General features: G+C 48.5%; 1 protein-coding gene and 1 long non-coding RNA gene across 5 annotated transcripts in view; one reads left to right on the forward strand and one right to left on the reverse strand.

The window, feature by feature from the left end:
* Positions 1 to 22187, reverse strand: part of LOC119172369 (protein sax-3-like) — a 169184-nt gene that overhangs the window by 47838 nt on the left and 99159 nt on the right. For all 4 annotated transcript variants that reach the window (XR_012894987.1, XR_012894986.1, XM_075893669.1 and 1 more), the window contains exon 2: positions 9576 to 9884. Coding sequence is in view for 2 of the 4 variants with exons in the window: in XM_075893669.1 (XP_075749784.1) it covers positions 9576 to 9884 (309 nt within the window). In the remaining 2 variants the exon portion in view is untranslated. The remainder of the gene's footprint in view (positions 1 to 9575; positions 9885 to 22187) is intronic.
* LOC142814619 (uncharacterized) overlaps positions 9767 to 22187 on the forward strand; it is a 71056-nt gene continuing 58635 nt past the window's right edge. Inside the window, exon 1 of the long non-coding RNA XR_012894988.1 lies at positions 9767 to 9901. This is a non-coding gene — a long non-coding RNA (uncharacterized LOC142814619). The remainder of the gene's footprint in view (positions 9902 to 22187) is intronic.

The raw sequence follows: 22187 nt of genomic DNA on the forward strand, positions 1-22187 counted from the left end.
TTGTAATTACGGGCTATGGCTGTGGGCTCGCAATGCGTTGCCGAGCACATAATGCGTGTATTTCGTTTGCGACACCGATAATAATGGTCTAACTTCAGACTTACGTTTTTAAGTAAAAAGAACACTTATTGTCACCCTTTCTTTGTACAATATTATACTTCGGAAGCAGTGATTTTTCTTATATTAGCCAAAACAGCGACTTGTACAATGAGCTTGCGCACGTGGATACATCATAACCAATGCGCAAAAGTATTCAACGCCACGGGGTTCGCTTGTCCTCTCACCAGAATGAGGAGTGTCGGCATAGCACAGGTGTTGCTTTTCCGAACAGGTGTACATCGACGAAGGTGCGACCACTTTCGGTCATCGACCGAACTAGTGCTCAATGCTTCCGCCATCTTATTAGCTCCATCGGGCACCCACGTAAGTTCGTGAGAAATTATATAGGCCGACATCTCCGCTTAAGCGCTACTCCTATATGCTAATGACCACCCTTCTTCGGCTAGCGGGTAAAGAGCATAACGCCTATCGATTCCTCGCAGTTGGCTAAATGCGTCGCGCTTAAAAAGAGCAAACATTTCTGCCATATAAACGCCTTTGAGAGAAGGCATGCAGCACACACGCCCCATCGCGCAAGGGAGAGCATTTTGGGGACGCTATATAATTCTCACAGAACAGGAAGAGGCCGCTCGCCGCGCTCCACGCGGTCAAGAAGTATACTTACCTTCGCCAATCGCCCGCGGGCTGCAGTCGTCGGCGAAAGACGCTCACGCTAATTAAACGAGACTGGGCACTCTCGGCAGCGCCCCCTATCCTCAAGAGATGTGGAGGGATGGCTGCGGTGCTGCTCGAAGTCGAGGCTGGAAGGATATCAGTGCTGGGGTGTGTGTTGGTATAGGCGCGTGTGTGCCGCACGTGAAACGCGGCTCGCATTCTAAGCGCGCGGCGCGGGCTCAACGTCCGCGTGGCTGACCGCGTATGATGAATGTCCTCCGTTATGGCGGACGCCGTATTTGTTTGCGTACGCGCACCCGGAGAAGACTAGAGCACGCGCGAGGCTCTTGCACCCATCGGAGTGGCACCCGCGTTGTACGTTCGCAGGAAAGCAAACCACAAACATCTGGGAGATGCGCGGGCAGGGATCGGCCGCACGCGGGCAGAGACACGCCTTTTCTGATGAGCGCGATAGTCCTTTGATGTATGTTCGTGTGCACGCCCGGAGGCGTTGTCGCTGGACCAAGTCTGTGATGCTGCCTTGCACGGAGCGAGTGCAGCTTTCCTCGTTCGACTACAGCAACAACACTGCTTCCCGTTCTGCGCGCCTTCGTCTCGTTCCCGTAACGTTGCTACTCACTCGATGAAGGAATAAAACAAACCAAGGGAGGAAATTGGAGCAGCAGCTGCTCTGTAGCCTAAGCGCGCGGCCACGACCTTTCTATACGATCGCAATATCCTGCGCGTTTCGGGAGGAGGTCAGGCTCGGTGCGTGGCCCACGCGTTCGTGGTGGCATACGTGGGCCAAATTGGCGTGGCCGCGCACGGGCTTCGTGCTCGAGTGCCGAGGTCCGCACTCCACCCCGAGAACGAGCACCCCGCCGACACGCGGGCGGAGTTTCGAGTCCCTCGTCGGTTGTGTGTTTTTGTGCGCGCGTGCGCACCTTGTCCTACGTGTGCGGAAAACGTAACGATAGTGTTTCCTGTGGATGTGTTCGACCCAGCGAGGCTCCAGCAGCCGCAAGCACACACGGTGCTTCGTTCCAGAGAATAAAGATAGAAAAAAAAAGCGTAGACAGAAGAGACAAAATACAGAGAGGGAGTCTCCCTTCTAGTGTGCGCCCTGTTGGGCTGGTCTGCCCTTGAAGCGAGTGGGCCAACGTTTTTTGGGAGCACCAATTAGGCGCAATTAATTGCAGTCCCCCGACAACCACCTCCTGCATCGGCCCTCTCCAAGGGGCGCACATTCTTTTCCGTTCCCATGCTGTCTGCGTGTGTTTGTACCAGGGTTATTTTATTTGGTCACTCAGCCATGACTTGCAAAACTAAAAGAGAAGGAAAGAAAATGCTGACTTTGTGGAGCCTATATTTAATAAAGTTTATCAAGACCCATGCAACCGGGGTTGCCTCCAACCACGCCATAGATACGTGCTGGCTATTACACATCTGGCAGCACTACCTTTACGTTTTTATTTAGGTAAACTAGCACACTCTCCTTCTGGTATATGCTCGACATACTCATTAATATCTGCTAGTAGATTTGATCAGTACCCTGAATATATTTCAAAATATTCACAACAGCGATGTCACAAGATTAACAATAAGAATGCTATGTAAAGCGGAGAAGCTACGTTCTAAGGACGCGCTATCTAAACTAACAGGTATACTTGTCACTCGCTCACCACCGCTGACAAGAGAGCTAACGAACTCTGACTACATTAATAGTGGTCGTCGGTGGCGTGAGAACACCCGTAGAGCTTTGTTTTCAGGGCTGTTTGCAAATCGTGAATTAATACTCATTGTTTGAGGATATATCATCCCAAAACCATGCTATATGATTACTAGGTACGTCGTGGTGGAGGACTCCAGAAATTTCGGTCATCTGGAGCTCTTTAACGTGCACTGACATCCTACAATACACGAGCTTCTAGCATTTCTCCCTCATCGTAATGCAACCGCTGCGGCAGGAATCGAACACGCGACCTTCGAGACAGCAGCCGAGCATCGCAGCTACTGGCACCACTGCGGCAGACGTGGATAACGGTTACCACGAACAACGAAAAAACGAACAACGGAGTGTTCAAGTCAATCGTAGTATGATATTCTTTTCGGTATTCCTACCTACTCGCAACCATGTCGGCTCGAATTGCACGCTAACATTCCTATATTTTTACAGCATCAGCTATAGCTTTCCATAAGCATAAGCCTGCGCATGGCGTGGGGGAGCGATGGGGTGCCGCCTCTATTCATTTTACAGGAAGGTGAGGTGGGGGCGCAAAGTCTGCCTTATACATTGATTTTATAGGTGGTGGATGCTACGATAAACTATATCGCCTGCCCACACATCTCTTGAAGGTGAACCCCACGAAAGCTATTGACCTTAAGAACATCTTCTTCAACTCCAGTGAATGAATGTGAGTGTGATTTCTGACCTGCAACGAGAGGTTGTATTTTTTTTCTACGCCTCTCAAAACAATGAACGCCAGGGTGTTTGTGAAGGTCACGGAGAAAGTTCATTTCTCCTAGAGGTATCACGACTGGCTGCGTATTTTCGCAGTATAATAATTTGATTGTGAGTCTTCTGTGGCTCAAACCTTCACGGATTTCTATACTGCGTTGACGCCGTGTATGAAAAATAGATGGCTTACGCGAACGTCATCGAAAGCGCCATGTTGGTGTCCCGCATAGCACACGAAATGTTTCTGACATCACGTGATGTTATCGTTACATCGCTTGGAAGTTATTTCGTTATTGACGAACAGAGGCCAATATTACTTGTGCCACATTATTATCATACTGAAGGTGGTCGAGCGTAATGTTTTTATACTTCCGCTACGTCATCAAGTCGGTCATGTTGGCGCACCAGTTTGTTATGCAGTTTCGACCATGACGTCACGTGCAAGCTATCTATACCGAAAACGGCTCAGCAAATACGAGGCCACTCCAAAATCTATTCAAGACTCACTAGCAGGGCGCCACCTATATACTTACAGACACCAGCGCTCGTCGCTGCTTTCCTTAGTACGAAATAGGCCACGGGCAGAGTGCCTCACCGTTGCGATGACAAGTGCGCGAAGTAAATGTCGTCGTTCAGGCGGTAAATCTGAAGAAGATAAGAGAAGACGTACTCGCCTTCTCAGACCGAGCGCTTTCATACTCCGCCTCAGCGTACACGCGCGCGCTCGTAATCTAAAAACCAGCACAGGCCCGTCCAAGAAAACCCGTGAAAATACTGCTTTGTTCGCCGTGAAGCTCGCGGAATCCGGACATTTTTCTTCGAGAATCTGGCGAAGCTGTTCACCCTTGGCTCGCTTGTCTCGACGCGTAAGCCTATTAATATCGCTTTAGGGTCCCACTCCGTTAGGAGAACGGTAGAAGCGCGTAAGTGCGGGGGCACAGAAACAGAAGAGGAAGACAAGAACAAAGGGATACGTAGAAAGCTGTCCCTTCCATTTTCTCAAGCACTTAAGTGCTGCGCATCGAGCGAGATTTCCTTTTACACTTTTCTTTCTCTAGTTTTCTCTCACTCATCCAAACGTTTCTCTAATGCCGTAAATCTGAGGCGGTCGCCATGACCCTCTCGGGGCCGTAGGAACGCGATTCAGAGCACCGTTGAAAGCTTGAACCTCGGTTCCTTTGCAAGAGCCACCATCATTTCCTTAAAATGAGCTAGATATTTCACTCCACCTGGGACGCCTAATCCGTGCTCTCGTCCGCTGTCTCTCTCTTCCTCTCTCATCAGCGAGTTACTACCGTTGCCCATCCACCCGGCATAATTCTTGAGCTTAGCAGCTCCTCGCATCATTGTTTTCTCTTTCGACATTCCTTCCATTTAATTAAAGAAGGCCAATGTCCTCTCCCTACTTTCTCTTTCCTCATGCCCACTGCATTTTAGGAATGGCCCCGTCCTGATACCGCCTTTCGCCTCTCAGCATTCCGTGCAAATCAGCCGAGCTTCGCGAAATGTCTCGTGCTCGCGAAATATGTGACGGAATATAGGAGCTCTGCCTGGCTTTTGCATTGCTGAGTACGATATCCAGCTCAATATTGTTAATATCAAGTTACATTGCTGGCTAAACCAATGTTGTTGTTTTATTCGAAAGATCTGCTTAGAAAATTGTATTGGCGGTGATGGAGCATCAAGTAAACGCCATGTGCTCCTTTGTAATGGAAGCGCTGCAAGCATTGATTGTAGGTTTGTTTATGTTAAAGCTGGTTGTCCACTTCTACGTATTCTCGATGAATATCTCGATGAGAACCCTGTACTGAGTTCTACCATCATCTGCAAACTATGAGCCAGCGACATGGATATGTACAGTCTTAAATGAAACACTGTACGATGCTCTCGTGCTTGTTTGGTTGACGATGTTCTTCTTCATTCCTAATAAAACTACCGGTGCCAGATAATAGCCTTTTCATTTCACGTTGGTGCACCGTACGCGCACACAGAGAAAAGTGGGGGCTCGAGCATTTGACACAAACACCTTTCTTTTTTTCTTGCTTTGTATATATTTCTCTACCGAAGCAGGTGCCCATCAGCAAGGAAGAACAACATACTTTGGCGTGTTGGAAAGCATATACCTACACTTCCGAAGCCCAACTGCAGCATCTCGTAAGACTTAACATCGTGCGCATGCAGCCAGGTGGACACTTAACGCACGTTCTATGATCCTTAGTTGGTAATCCCTAGAGCCAACTGTGAGCAGGTGTAGTAGACTGCGCCAACCCGTAGGCATCTGAGCATTACCGGGCGGCAGACACGATTGCGATACTTGTCAAGTAATTATAGTGCCCGGTCTCTACTCAAAGCCGGCTGATAAGACGCGATAGCGGTGTTTGTGTCACCGGTATAATCGCCCCACGTATAACTTGTCCATGCGAAATAAACCGAGAGGTAGGAGCGAAAACAAACGAGACAGACTTCAACAGAGAAAGATACGCGCGAATGGGGGGCTGTGCTATCGTAACGTATGTGACGCGCGAAGCTAAACTTCGGCAGATATACGTGAGCCCGCGAGATGCGGGCCCCGTTTCCATTCGCTCGTCGGTGCTTGCACCGTTCCGCGGGTACGCAGATGGCGGCACACGCTAATATTCTTCGCTGCTGCTCACTGATTGGCCTCATATTTCAAGCGGAGCCGCGGTGGCAAAGAAAGCAGAGAAAAAGAAGCAACAAAACGAAAACAAAGCTACGCGAAATGCTCTGCGGCAATACTATGAGCTCGGTCACCGCATAAATTAAGCAGCCTGGCTCGCCCGCGATGGCTGCCGCTCGCTGCGCAATAGACGTCGGCTCAGCGCACGGGCGTCGATCATGCGGTTTGCAGTAATTATTTTTAGCTTTAGTTGTGGTATAGTAGTAGTCGTACTAGTAGTAGTAGTAGTAGTAGTAGTAGTAGTAGTAGTAGTAGTAGTAGTAGTAGTAGCGATATTGGTGGTCTTGTTGGTGGCGGTGGGGCGGTGGTAGTAGTAGTAGTAGTAGTAGTAGTTAGTAGTAGTAGTAGTAGTAGTAGTAGTAGTAGTAGTAGTAGTGGTGGTAGTAGTAGTAGTAGTAGTTGTTGTAGTAGTAGTAGTAGTAGTAGTCCACGTTATCAGAGGGGCAGCAGTACCTAACACACTACTTTGAGAGCATAGAGCATACTGCAGCGAAGCTCTTTTAGCTATCTTAGTCTCTTAGCCCTGTATTGCCGTCATTGTCGTTGTTGTCGAAGCGTTAGCACAGTAGTAGTGATTCTCGCGCACGCAACATGATCAGAGGGTGGAATAAATGAAGAACTAATTAAAACAAAATGATAACCAAGATGCTTATGAAATGTGCACTATTCAAACAGTGCATTAAAAAGGGAGCTGTTTCCGCCGAAATGGCGGAAGGCAGGCTGGTTGTGACCGGAACAGCCTCAGCAGAAAGAGAGAAGCCTTTGACCTCCCCCGCTGACCAGACCCATCGACCAGAAATAAACGCCTGTCTTAGCTAAAGAATCAACACAGAAATTACTTAGAAGTAAATGGGCCACACGAAAGAAGATATTTTAAGGGCCAAATGAAAGGCGACTCAGCTATGCTGTTTGACAGCTTTGATGGCGTGAACATGGCTGGAGTGTGCTCATTTTCGATCGGCTTAATGTATACATAACCTTGTGGACATTTACTGTGTCTATAATATGACTTCCCATCTGTTCTACAGCACCATTTCTACTGTAAAACCTCAGTTACGGAATATTAACCATTTGACCCGCAGGTCGCGGGTGGAAATCCCGGCTGCGGCGGCTGCATTTCGGATGGAGGCGGAAATGTTGTAGGCCCGTGCGCTCAGATTTGGGCGCACGTTAAAGAACCCCAGGTGGTCGAAATTTCCGGAGCCCTCCACTACGGCGTCTCTCATAATCATATGGTGGTTTTGGGACGTTAAACCCCACGAATCAATCAAATCAATCGGAATATTAACCATTTCTTCTTTGCAACGCGCGGATACTGCGCAAGATATACCATGAACACCACGCTGGGTCACCATCTGGACCATTTCTTCTTGGATTGGATTGAAGTAACTCAGCATAAAGAGCCAAAAACAAGTTGATATCGATGGCCTCAATTATGCCAACTGTATCAAAAAGTTGCCGTCGGCTCTTATCTGCAACTTTAGAGATAAGAGGCTACAGGGTAACGTTTTGAAACGGCTCGTAGTAACATGCATCGAACTGTTACAAGTTCCATTGCGGCGAATCACGGCGACCTCTCAGTATGTGATTAACTACTACATATTCGCATAACTTCCTCGGGTGTGTGACGTGTCCCGAGCAGATACCCCAGCTTGGATTTAGCAAGCGTTTTTGTTGATGCGGAGAAGAACTCTTCCAGATTACGACAATTTTTATTGCCTCTTCATCCTACACCGCACGCTTCGAGTCACCGCCCGGATATTCAAATGAGAGAATGGCGCATTCCACTTTTGATAGCTTTGCCTGCACTAAAGTGCTCAGGGAGCGTAACCGATATCGCGCGAGGTATACGCTCTCTAACCTCGATTCCGAGTTTCGCCTCGCTTTCATATTCCACGTAACCTTTACTCAAGACCATTCACTGCACTGTTTGACAGTCGTTCGTCTTACTTTCTCGTTTCCGTCGACAACGGGGAAGGAGAGCAAGCACGGACAACCGCGATTTTTTCTTGCGACACTAACCTGAACCTGTCGAGCTGGCTATTTTTCGCGACCACTCTTCGTCCCACGCGACGACTTTTCGGGGCCGATGGCTGGCGATGTCGGCGGCATAAAAGATACGCGAGGCGCCTGGCGGCGGCAATCGTTACGTTCACGCGGCGCGAATCAATCTTATTTTTTTGCACAACGAGTTCTTCAATACACGTACGTTCGCGGATTCATGTCCGTATATGCGCCGAGCCAGCTCTCGTCGCGGCCGGGATGTCGAACGAGATTAGGGCAGTGGTCTGTCTTTCTCGAGGAGTGGGTGTGCAGCGATGAGCGGCTGCAAAGGCGGCATGCGGGAGGACACAGCCGGTCAGGCAGGTCGTCACCGGCGGCGTCGTAAAAAGCGATCGCAACGAGCGCGTACGACACGAAAAGGGCGTCCGAGTTCAAAGCCGCTTTTACGCCCGCCCGCTTATCGGTGCCCAATAATGGCACCAGCGCCAGCCGTCGGCTCTGTCTTCTTTTATTACCGCTACCGGCTCTGACCAAGGAGGGAAGCCCGTTCACACGAAAAAGCAACCATGACTTTTAACGCCGATTATGCGCGCTGTCTCGTCGTGAGGTCGCGACGCGTCGCCCAAAGCCGTAAAACGCTGACCTACGCGCACTCCAGCTTAGATTGTGTATGGGAGAGTGAATGCATAAATGTTTGTTACATGAGCTTGCGTGGTTGATTGCAAGCTCTTTCAGAGATGCTGTGCTTTGTCGGCAGTTACACGGGTTATGTGTCGGTCTATCTGCACTGTCAACATCGTTAAAAACTCTGGTTGAAGACCTGGAGTGGGTTTTCTCTTTCGTTGCCCATGACCCCACCTGTGCGCACGTTCGCTAGACTCTGCATAAATCAAGTACTAACGTCACACACAGTGGCTCTCCCTGGACAAAATACGTAATCATGGCCCGTAGGAACTGCGCCTTCAAGAAAACTTGCAACAAGAATAATTTTTTCGTCCTAGTGTTAGGTAATCAACGCCCGTAAAGGCGCAATGTAACTTGGAGCCCCTGCTTAGAGCAAGCACATCACTCTGTAAATCACATCACTGTATGCTCGCTTGCCAATAAAGCTAAGAATTATTTGCTTACAACGGACCAATTAGGTACCAAAGGATAATGTGCAATGTCTTCTTGAATGATAGAGATAACTCGCACGTTAAGCAACGTTAAGTGTATGGTTAAGTAGTACAAAACTGGGAGTGCATAATCTCTTTCCTAGGGGGCGTGCACAAATGCAGTTAAATCCTGTTGGTTCCATTCGAATGTCGCTCATTCATATCTGTAGAACCTAACCCAACACATATTTTGGTATTCGTCGGTAGTAAGCCGCGCGCTACGCATATATAGACGAACGAATAGAATATATACGGCAAGTGCTGAAGTAACAACTGGAGCAACTATTCGAGCAGCATAATGAGCATCTATTCACCACCATGGCAAGAAAAGACATTCATGAGGGCTGCTAACAGGGAACTCGTGCGTATAGAAACATAAAAGTTTGGGTTTACAGTCATTATCGATGGCATATCGTGATATAGGCAAATATGTACAGAAGCGCAGACGGTGGTGCTAGCTTTCTTACGGAATGCTAAACACGCAAGAATAAACCGCTAACCCTTCCACTACGTGCAAGTACTAATAAAAAAAAGATGTTTGACTCACCAGCGAGCTCGACGCTAGCGTTTCGGGAGCGGACTGTTCCCACTGCGTTGGTGGCCGTGCACCAGTACAATCCTGTGTCCTGTTCCCGGCGGCTGTGCTGCACTTGCAGGAAGAAGAGCTGACCCTCGGGCAAGACCATGCGCGTGGCTGAGTTGCGCACGGGTCTCCCGTCGTGGTACCACGCGATTCGCGGAGGAGGGTCGCCGTCGGCGCCGCACCTCAGCGTCACCGGCTCGTGCTTGCGGACCACCACGTCCACCGGCTGCTCTGTGATGCGCGGCGAGCGGCCACCGCCTCCGTGACTTGACGCTGGGCAGAGAAAACGGGTAAGAACCCATAAGTGAGCAGGCAATCTCAGCAAGGAGCCAAGAATAAAATCACATCGCCGAACTAAAGTTTCGTAGTTTGGACATGTCATACCATTCCTGGATACACCCATGTCGGCAGATAAGCTCATAAAGAGTACGGCAGTAACCGTTCTAGTCTCACCGCATACTATTATTGCATTGGCATTAAATAAAGCGGTCGTGAAACATCGCTCCTAAAACGAAAATGAGAAACCACCGCCAGCGACACGTACCAACTAGGTGGCGTCAGCCTCAGAACAGTAGACCTCCATGGACACTTTTCGAGCATGGGCTCGTTGCCACGATAAACGCCCTTGCAGATCTACTCTTGTTAGGCTGACATTACCTAAAATGTTCCTCGGTTAGTGAGTGTGACTGCCTGTGGTTTCGCTATGTCGTTTTAGGGGCAACCTTTTCACGAACCCTTCAATAAAGAGCTTTAGCATAGCATACGCAAAGCTTTGCATTAGCACTCGTCGCCTCTGCGCCTATATCATACGCTGTCCTCTTTGGTACGCATGATAAGTGAGGAAAATTACATGTATACGCAACGAAAGTTACCTTTGCGTATCCTATTCTATAGCAGCCCAAGGTTATCAGATAGGCCGACGTTTAAACTTACATTGTACAATAAGTAAGCATTGTTGACCACGTGGGGAAGTTTCGTTAATTTTTCTTTAGAATTCACCAAAGCCTGCGGTTAAGCTTTCATACGGCCCCACCGAGCTTTCTCTGTTTAATTCGCGCAGCATGAAAAATGAGCGCTCAGGTGACGGAGGACTAATCTTATACACCTCTCAAATGCGATGTCTGTCATAATGACGCCCTTCAAAAGCTCCATCTGCTTCAATTCACGACTACGAGTCTGCTGACAATTCAAGCACTTCATTTGGACTCCCGCGTCTTAGGCAAATGTGGAAGGTAAAACGTGAGTGCAAGCTGAGAGAGCGCAGAGGAGAGTAATGCAATGAAATCAAGAAGTTTAAGTCATAACTCGGAAGATCCCTCTGCCTCGGCAGCACGGTCCTTAGGGTAGCATACCAGTCCTCTTAGACTGGTTATCATACACATACAGAAAATTGAAAACTCCTTCCGACACTCACGCCAAAAATCGCACTTTCATTTCATTCACTTTCGAAATCTCTTTCTAGAGCAGCGTGCAATCGGTGCCATCACCGCGAATTTCTAAGGCGTTGGGGTAAGGATCTATTGTTATTGAAGCGGGGCTGTCCTGTCAGGAAGACGAGAACTGCCGCCTTCGCGTTTCGTGTCTGGGCACCGAGCAGGAGCCGGAGCGACCAATGAGAAGCGGCGGGCACGCCACGGTGTGCAATATCCGGTGGATAAGGGACGCACTCGACTTCTAGAGGGTTCCGTGTGTGCCTCGCCGGCGATATTAAATGCAATATGATTTTTGATCCAGAGTTTGCTGCCGAAACGCTACAGCTTGATGTTGTCTTTCCTTCTATCGCCATTTGCAATATTGCGACGTTTTCACTCACTGACGCAAGCCATCAAGCCCACTCCCACACACCAGTAACTTCATTATGCTATCTACTCGATGTGTTTTGTAGCCATATGCTTGGAAAGCAAAAGAGTTCCCCATTGGCATGCGCACGGGAGGGCGAGATTGGGTGCAAGTCAGCCCCATACAATGACTTGTCATGGAGGGGAAAGCATTGAAACGAACCTTCGCCCCACTCCCTCCCCCCCCCCCCAAAAAAAAAAGGAAAACCCTGCGCACACCTATGAAACTTGATGGTCTTGAGAGGTGAACGTGCTGGATCGACACTTGACTGTTTCGAGAAAACACGCGCTCCGACCACCTCAGTAGTGAACCATCTTCAAAGGGTCGGCAGCCGCGTTATGAGGTTCGAAGGATCCTCCGCGATTTAATACGTTGGCGCGGTGAAAGGTGGCTAGAAGTATCGCGGATTTAAGGCTGAACACACAAAAAATGGCTTTACAGGGGCGTGGATGTTTGACGGGCGTAGTTGTGATTCGCTATTCTACTTTCCTATCAGGTATACGATGAATAAGAGGGGAGAAAAAAACCAAGATGACCACAAAAAAAGACTAAAAGAACGAAAAACACGGAGAGGTCATTGCACCACGGTTTATTTCAGCTACATTTGCTCCACTGACTAAATTATCAAGTCAGTGTTGCTTTTATGGCCCTCCATACTAACACTTATTTATTGGCCCGATAAGTTTCGTTTAGGTAATACCTCGGCTGTTGCTCGTGCTTTTACCAAATTCGCAACAATTGTCTGCCACAGATGGCACAGATGTTGCTTCATTACTCAAGCGGACGTAGCTTATTCTAGAAACCAAAATGTCAAATAAATTATCACGAAAATAGTATCTACTCTTTGTGTCGCAAAAACTACCATACGATCATGAGCTACCCCACAGCACAGGGCTCCGGAAAGTTAGGCCACGTGGTGTTCTTTGAGGTGCACTGACATCGCACATTACACGGGCTGTTAGCATTTCGCCGCCTGCGGAATGCGACCGCTCCGACGGGGATCGAACCTGCAACCTTCGGGTAAGTAGCCAAGAACTGTAACCACTACACTGCCGTCACGGACTAAATGTTAAGTAATGTCAGATTTATACCCAGCATTAAGTCGAACATCCCCTCACGAAAAGTTGTTTAAAGCATCTTCAATATGCCGCCCCGCCACGGTGGTCTAGTGGCTAAGGTACTCGACTGCTGACTCGCAGGCCACGGGATCGAATCCCGGCTGTGGCGGCTGCATTTCCGATGGAGGCGGAGATGGTGTAGGCCCGTGTACTCAGATTTGGGTGCACGTTAAAGAACCCCAGGTGGTCGAAATTTCCGGAGCCCATCACTACGGCGTCTCTCATAATCATATGGTGGTTTTGGGACGTTAAACCCCACAAATCAATCAATCAATCAATCTTCAATATGCCAAGGACCTGTACAATGGTAGCAATTTTTTAACTATAATCGTATGAACGACACATCGAATGCATAATCAATTAATTAACCGCTGGCTAACAAAATAGTCAAGTGGCTGTTTGATTGTATATAGAGTAAGCGATCGTTGCACTAGTGATTGAACTAGTTATTATGCAATGTATGTCCTCTAACAAATTTTCTTAGACAAAGCAGTTTCATTAAAATATTTCTTGATAGTAAATGTGAAATGCATGGGCCGTACTGCAACGTAATCTTGTCCTACAGTCCAACTAGAGCCTGCTGCATCTTTTTCACCCATGTACAGCGTTTTTTTTTACTTACACAGTGGAAGAGCAGTATTGTGAACTCCGACAAGTGTAATGAAGGAGTATTAAAGTGTGATGGTGCGTTAAAGATATATTCAGTACTAGTGAACTCCATTATTTCTAAAATAAAGAAGAAGCGGTAATACCTTAAGAAAGGGATCTCTCAACGGAAGTTCGCTTCTTTCAAGCCTTCAATACCTAAACTGTGCCGAAAATTTAATAGGATTAACAGTTGGCGCAGTTCTGGAACGTATTTATTTATTTGTTTATGTATTTTTACTTTCAATTGCTGTAACTATTGTATAATGCTTGTAACTATTGCTTATATGCCCTGTTGTTTATAATCTCATATGCACGTTGTTTTTGTCCTATCATCCCTCTTAGGCCAATCTTGTAACGCGTCCGGTTTGTTTTGCTGTCTGTCAGGCTCTGCCACACAAGCCACCAATTGGCTTTGGCAGGCCTAGTCGCATGTACTGTTTTATTTGAAGAAATAAAAGGTATTATTAATATTACTACTATTATTATTATTATTTATTTATTTATTTATTTTTATGACTTGCACCATGGTGGAGTTGTGCCACAGAATACCATGTGCACAGCAAGTAGCACAACATAGCGGCAAAAAAAAAAAAGAAATGGACGCACTCGCAAACTGAACGGCGACAAAGACGGCCACGGAGACTCCCCAATTAAGCAGGGCCGCCTTTGAGTTGGTGCCGGGCGAGTACTTGTCAATACGAACGCTGCACTAAAATGTACTTGGGGGGGGGGGGGGGGGAGGGGGGAGTGCTCTGCGTGTAACTCGGACACGTGTGGTCTGAATGGCTGCCGCCGAATGCTCGAGGCGCATTTTTTAGATGCGGAGCATCTTATACTCGCGCCTTGTAGTGCGCCGTCCGCGCCGTCCGCGCCATCCGCACCGCTTCTCGAACATTCGACAGCTGACGCGCGCGCATGCGCCGTCGCGCCGTCGCCCACTCTTCCACCATCTGTGCATCCCTTCCTCCTCTACACACCGCGCGCGCTTCACTCCTCCACCATCTGTGCACCCTTCCTCCTCTACACACCGCGTTCGACATCTACAATTCTCCTGATTCTCCAGTGGACGCGCATGTGGCGTCGCGCTTCGAGAACATTCAACAGCTGACAGTGCATGCGCCGTCGTGCTGTATATATACTCAAGGTCGGCGCTCGCTCGCTCAGTTGCCGCTCGTCGGTTGGTTTGTACGGCGCGTCGACGTCCAAGGTCGCGGTGAAATGAATTCCAACGAATCCACAAACACAATGATCGACGTCCCTTCGACCAGCGCCGCCCTTTCGCATACGTGTGTACGTGTTCACTCATTTAACACCCCCTCCTACAACCACGTTAACCAATTTAGCCATCGACCCAAGTAAGTCGCAATTTAACACCCCATTTCACAACCACGTTAACCAATTTAGCCATCGACCCAAGTAAGTCGCACTTTAACACCCCGTTAACCAATTATATGGTCCGCATCCTCCTCAGTGTTCCCCCGAGGGAAGCTGCGGGCAATTTTTTTGTGAATGACAGTGAGATCGAACAAACGCAAGGCGCAGTTGGGTACCGCCGCCGGTTCTTCTGTTCCTGATGAGAAAAAGACAAACAACACAAACACACGGCGCGGGCGACTCAAACGAAGACCGCACCCTGGAGGCATACTGGAATGCAACGCGCCTTTCAATGACGTCGTCCTAGGTTAGCTCGTGCTTCTTTTGTCTCTGACTTTTTCTCTACATTTTTTTTTGAAACAGAGGTCTGCTCATGTGCCTTGTAGAAAACTACGTCTTGCGATACGCCTGCGTAATAGTTAGAACGATGGCTATTCTACAGGAAACATCCGAGTGCCTTTATCTATAGCGCTGAACTTTATTACTGTACTGCCTGTGCAGTCGCTTGCTTGATGTAAAGGAGAAGGGATAGAACAGGAAGTTCTTGAACCTTTTTTTTCTCGACACAAACGTTGGAAACTAAAGCTGACGACCCATATTCAGCAATTTTTACTTCAAGGTGGACCACATTTATTTGTGAAATACCATTTACTCCAGCAGAAACTTGAACGCAATATATATTAAAAACCTAAGATTAAATATTCCAGTCTTTCCCAAATAAGAAGAGGTATTTTGTTAACTGGTGACACGCTCATTCCTGTCGTGATAATCTATAAAAGAAGAAAGGGCTGCCAGGCAACTAAAAATTGCTACGAAAAGCGGAGCACGGCTTCGGTCACGTTCTGTAATGAGGCATGCGCGGGTAGTCACCGTTGGCGAAGCCCATTCGGACGTGATTACAGCACGCTGCAACACTTTTACGGTCACATGAGGGAGGAAAGCCCGCTATAGGAGCCGTGCTCGTAACAACTTCAACACGTGTTTAATGACCGCAGCTTTAACGCGGACTCTATCGAGGGAGGCGTAGACCGTTTGACGACACCGACGTGCGCTATATATACACACTGCGTAGGTCAATTAAGCGCCAGCGCTACACCTCGGCGAATGCAGTTTGCACGCTATCCATTAGTGAGGTGTCGCACGCTGCTCACGACCTAGTTGACGCTTTCGCGCTTGAAAACTAGGTCATCGGGTTATAGTGGTGATAGTATTTCATGAGTGTGATACCTTCTCCTTTATCCTAATATTGTCTGCTGAGAGTTTATCTGTGGTCAGTTTACAACTATTTTTTTAATGACGTCATGTTAGGAGATTTCCGCTCACAAATAGAGTGCCTTCTCCCTATTCTTTAGAGGCCTCTAACACAAAGCACGTAGGGTCTAAGTCTACAAGAGTAAGAATTCCACATCATATACAATATTCTATTAACATAACAGTTAGGACGTGAGACTCGAAAACAACGTATTCAACCATCCAATATATGTGCCAATACAGTGATGATATCCAAATTGAAGAGCAACCGTTACATACAGTCAAGAGTCACTAATTGTCAACGTAGCAATCAATATCATTTTAAACGGCATCTGTGATAAAAAGAAATCGCTCACACATGCCAGAAATTCATTGCTTCCTTTACCAAAATATCCCGAATTCTACTGTAAGCAATCATACTAGCACTTAGAAGAAAGTATTAGGAATCGACTTTTGCGCGCTATTGTATTCCACAAAAGGCGACTGATTCGCAGCTTTATACAAGGCAGTCTTCTGAGACTAGACAACAGAGAGAATTTAGTGCGTATACAGTTGGACCCACCTATAACAATACTCAAGCATCAAGAATATTTTAATGTTGTAATTGATGATTGAAATAACAGGGTTACACAAAGAGACGAAAAATATGAAAATTGAGGTCTGTTGCGACAAAAAGATATCAGATGACATATCACAACAGACATCATTGACTAGAACAGCGAAGCTGCTAATTTTCAAAACATGTTCGATGATTCGGATGCTTTCTTAAGACTTGCACAAGCCCTATTGAGCCAATGTATGGCAAAGTCTGAAGATTCCGACGCTTAAGCTCTTTGAAGCCTCAACATTTTACTCAACCTACATGCTTTCATATAAACCACCACTACGCCCTCGGCGTAGCGGACTGAAAACCCAAATTAGTCGCAATCTCATAACTCGGTGCAGTGAAGCATGACGCGAAGCTAAACGAGCACCGGGATACTTTGGTGTTGTGGGCAGGGGTTTAGCAGCTTGAATTTCTTGTTTTTCTGCTTTCTTTTCGAAAATTTCGTGTTACATTACCTTTAGGCCTAAATAGATTGCTATAACCGATAATGTGACACTCGGGAATTGCTGCAAGATGAACATTTTACCAAAGAAATATGCTAATGTTGACGTTGCAGCAGCTTTTCATGGTTACAAACTGCATATTGTTAGAACCAATATGGATATGGGAGGATTTCACTATACGCTGTCCTGTGGAGTGTTGCAATACGTTACAGTGAGTGACTCGGTGATTGGCAAAGGTTAAAATTTAAAAAAAAATCCCCATCTGAATCATTTTTGCATTCGGTGTACATTCAATAGAAAAGATAAAACAGTATAAATACGACGTCTCTCGTTAACGAACATTACTGCATAGTGCAGAACCAAGGCCTCTACGATGTACCCAATTCTTTCAAGGAGCCATGATAAAGGTGCACAAATAGGAAACTAGAGGGAAATCTAAAGCTTGTGTCTACGGGAGCTGCAATGCATGACGCTTGAGCGAGCATGGGAATGATGAGTAGTACATGGATTTGGTTCCATTTGGCTTGAGGTAGCTTGGAGGTCCTTTCTACTCCATTTGGCTTCGTGTGGCTTGGAGGTCCTTTGTCACGAAACAAAAATCGGTGAACGTTCTGAAGTGGCATGTTAACCTGTATACTTTTTTATTATTATCACTGCAATAAAGCAAGCCTCAGTTGCGTTCGAAGTCCAAAAGCACGATGACTAGTCCTATCCACGTATTGCCCAGCATTCCCATGGTCGCTGACTGATAAAAGTGCCAGAGTCTCCTCTCGGTAAATTTAGGAAACTCTATGGGCGTCACGACACACTCAAACGTCCGCTATTTCTGTAGGTTATCCAGATGCGTGGCTATATACGTGGACCCCACGTGGCCAGAGCGACTTCTTGACGATTGAAAGATCAGGAATAGGGAGGATGCCTCAAGGGCTCGCCAGGAATATACAGAAACAAATCCACAACCGACAAATGGCCTCCGATATAACCTCGTGTCTAGAGGATGCCTTGAGTGTCAGTGAAAAGGCGCGCAGTTTGTACGAGTGTCGAATCATTGTAGCGCTCGTAAAAGCCGCGGGAGAGCTCCGTACAACGCGGCCCAGTTGTGTGTTGGCGCACGCGGCGGCGGTTTCATCGGCTCCTGCACGGCAGCGAAGCCAGGCGAGCAAACAGCGGAAGCGGTGGCTCAGCGAAGAACCTCGCAGTTTCCGAGAAGCGAGAACCGCGGTGGAGCATTGCGTCCCTTCCCCTCTTGCTTCCCTCTTGCGAGGAACGGCCAGCAGGCGACGGTAATTACGCGACCGATAAAGGGCTTTCGCAGAGGGGGCTGGGTAAGGACAACACAACGGGAACGCTTTGTTTTCGGGCAGCAGCAGACGCGGGACGCCCTCCTCATCTGCCGCCGCCCACTGCTTTGCTGGGGCGGCTGCGATGGAGCCGGCTTCGGGAGAGGCGGCTACCCTCCCTCTCATACAAAGACCAAGCCGCTTACTGCGAACCATCATCAGCTGTGCGTGTGCGATGATCGCGTTCCGCTCTGACGAACGCGCCGTCGCGGACGCCGAGCATCATGCGTGCGGCCTGGCTGGGCGAAAACGGTGCAGCGTTTGGTGACGAGCAAGGGTGCTCGCGGAAAGCTGGCGTCAGCTAACTGGGGATCAAATTTGACAAATATTTCAAGGTGCCGAAAAAGTTCATGGGAAGTCCAGAGCTTCATAGAAATCACTTATATGAAGACTCATTCGCAAGGCATGTGTCAGGTTTCGAAGCTAAGGGGGCAGCCAACTAGCGGGAGGAATTCAGACGCCACCCCTAGTGTCCATATTATGCTAAGAACCTTTTCATGTTTAGCTCCCCTTTACCGTAAGCAGCCTAACGCAGCTCTTACGCTATCGCTGACATCAGTCAGTTGCTATGACCGGTGATAAACAGAATCTGGGTGGAAGAATTCTCACATAAGCCAGAAGCCAGTCCCTATCCTAACCTTAAGTTCTTGTTTGTAGCAAAATGATTATTTATATAGTGTGAAATTTTCTAGCAAGCGTAAGTGAAACCATTTTGGAATGAAGCAAGCGTGTAAGAAGACGTTGGCTTTAACTAACTAGGCCAACTCATTCATAACCTCAAACGTTTCCTGTAACACTCTGTTCCACTGATTCAAATGATGTGAAAACGTGCTAGATATAAATAGACGTGACGCGCGTACTGAGACTCGAACTTCGTTGGGCAATTGGTTGGGAGGACAGATTAAGCAAAACACGTCGGATGGTTTAGTAACCGACTTCTACTTGATATCTTGTAATATTGCCGCATGTAATGCGGGCCCCTGATATAAACCAGAACCCAGAAGAAAGGGTCGACAGATGTTCAAGGGCTTACAAGCTAAACAATTGTCACAAGTTTCCTGTGCCGATTACATGAGCAACTCAGCCGTTGTTACTAACACAGTGGAACTGCAGAGGTCTCAAGAACCACAAGAAGCGGGCTCATTTCCGCCTCTATTTTGAGACCTTTGAGTTCCTTGTTGCCGTGGTTGCCCTTCAGGAACCCGGCTCGGACGTCAAACTCACAAATTACACTACATTTCAACACAACCCGGAGACATGTATACTTGTTCACAAGCAATATACCGCCCAGGAAGTCACACTCCCCACAACACCGCCTTTCCCATACACAATGGTGTCGGTGCTGCCTATAAGGTGATCTGACCCACCTGTTCATATTTTAAACATTTACTGTCCCCCAAAGCTTAAGAACGTCACGTTCAGCGAAACTTTCACACAAGCTATGCAGGTGGCAGGACGAGACCCCCTCCTGATCGTCGGCGACTTCAATGCCCCAAGCAGGTTATGGGGTTACCCACGAGAGGACACGCGCGGAAGGAAGCTTGCGGAACTTCTTTCTACACTTGGACTCACCCTCCACACTGATCCCGCCAGCCCAACACGTGTAGGCAACTCTGTTCAACGAGATACTTGCCCGGACCTCACAATTACACGCAACATACGCCATGCCGACTGGCTGAACACACAGGACACTCTCGGTAGTGATCATTGTGTATTAAACACAACTGTGTACATGCGTCCCTTAAAACGCCCACTTACACAAGCTCGTATGCCAGACTGGACAACTTTCCGCACCACTCTACCTATTGTAGACCCTCTCCAGTCGGGATACGACACCTGGTCTAAATCACTGACGTCTACATTGAAACAACACGAACAGCTGATACAGCTCACGGAAACTCAAACGGACGTAGACAACCACCTCCTCCATCTTTGGCAGGCCCGCCGCAGCCTCACCAAACGATGGAAAAAACAGAAACATAACAGACGCCTCAAGAAACGCATCCTAGAACTCACGGAGCAAGCTGCGGAATATGCTGCTCAGCTAGCCGACACTAACTGGGTGAACAGGTGCAACACGGCTGCACGCCAGATGTCTGGTCGCAACACGTGGCGCCTGTTTCGCGCTCTCATCGATCCAACACAAACACGCACGGAAACTCAACGTCACTTACATAAGGTCATGCACAACTTTACAGGAACGACAACACAGCTGGCAAACACGCTCAGGGACCGATACCTGTGCACCACCAAGGACCCCCGGACGGCCGCATACTCCTACGCAGGCAAAAAGAACACGCAGTTGGACACCCCGTTCCAGCTCCACGACCTCCAGGCGGCCTTACGCAAGATGAAGCGTGGCACTGCACCAGGGCGTGACCAGGTTACGGTCAAACTGTTGGCCAATCTTCCCGACGCAGCCTACGCCACGCTCCTCAAATACATCAATAGCATTTGGGACGGAGAAACTCCTCTCCCTCTTGAATGGAAATCAGCTCTCGTGACCTTCATCCCGAAGGCAGGTAAACCTATTGACGTGGAGAACCTTCGCCCCATCGCCCTCACGTCTTGTGTCGGCAAGCTGATGGAAACGATGGTGCGCGACAGACTCTCCGAGTTTCTAGAAACACAGCACACTTTTGCGGACACCATGTTTGGATTCCGCCCTCAGAAGTCAGCCCAGGATATACTTCTACAGCTCCACCATGACATATTAGATCCTGTTGAATGCCCCCACAATGACAAGGTAGTCCTGGCCTTGGATCTCAAAGGAGCATTCGACAACGTGAAGCATGAGGTAATCCTTGACCACCTCAGTCAGACCAACTGTGGTTATAAAACATTCAATTATGTTAGACAGTTTCTTACAGACCGTCGAGCCTACATACGCATACAAGATGAGGAACATGGGCCTTACGTCATCGGCTCGAGGGGAACTCCTCAAGGCGCGGTCCTCTCTCCCCTCCTATTTAATATAGCCATGCTTCATCTTCCCCCCAAATTGGCTTCTTTACCAGGGATACATCACGCTCTTTACGCGGATGATATCACGATCTGGGCCACGCAAGGTAACCTGGGTCACATGGAGTCATGCCTGCAAGCAGCAGCGACTGTAGTCGACGACTACGCAACCTACTGCGGACTCCAGTGTGCCCCGGCTAAGTCAGAATTTGTGCACGTACGTCCCTCCCCTCAGGACACAACTCAGCTCCATATCAGTCTTCCCTCGGGACCGATCCGTGAGGCCAAGGAGATCCGCGTCCTTGGCCTCTTCATACACCACCAACGCAAGGCCGACACCACAATAGCCAAACTTCGCACGGTGGGAGACCAGGTGGGCCGTATGGTCCGCCGGGTCTCCAACAATCGGGGCGGATTACGAAGCAGGGATGCAATGCGGCTTGCCCATGCTTTCGTAACGAGTAGAATACTCTACTCGACTCCCTACTTGCACCTACGCAAACACGAGGATGATCAACTCGAGGTCATCCACCTAAAAGTTATCAAGCGGGCTCTCGACCTCCCTATCACCACGTCCAACCAGAGACTTCTGGCCCTAGGCGTGGTGAATACCTACCGGGAACTTCGAGAAGCCCACCTCGTTAACCAATACACGCGCCTTGCACAGACCCATTCCGGTCGCCGCCTCTTGGACCGAATACACATCAAACACGATTACTATATTGAGGAAAGGGTGAGAGTGCCAGAACCTTGGAGACGCGCCCTCCGGGTCCGACCCCTTCCCCGCAACATGTCCAAAGAAAACCACAGTGGTCGCCGCCAGGCGCGCGCGGAAGCGTTGCAGCGACACTTTGGTCAAGAGGAACACGTGTGCTACGTGGACGTTGCCGGCCCGCACCATGGGGGGTGGTATACTGCCGCAGTCATACACAACGCAAACACCGTAAACGGGCTCACTTTCAAAGCCTACAGCGCAACACACGCGGAGGAGGTTG

This window comes from Rhipicephalus microplus, chromosome 4 (genome assembly GCF_043290135.1).
Source record: "Rhipicephalus microplus isolate Deutch F79 chromosome 4, USDA_Rmic, whole genome shotgun sequence".
NCBI lineage: Eukaryota > Metazoa > Arthropoda > Arachnida > Ixodida > Ixodidae > Rhipicephalus > Rhipicephalus microplus.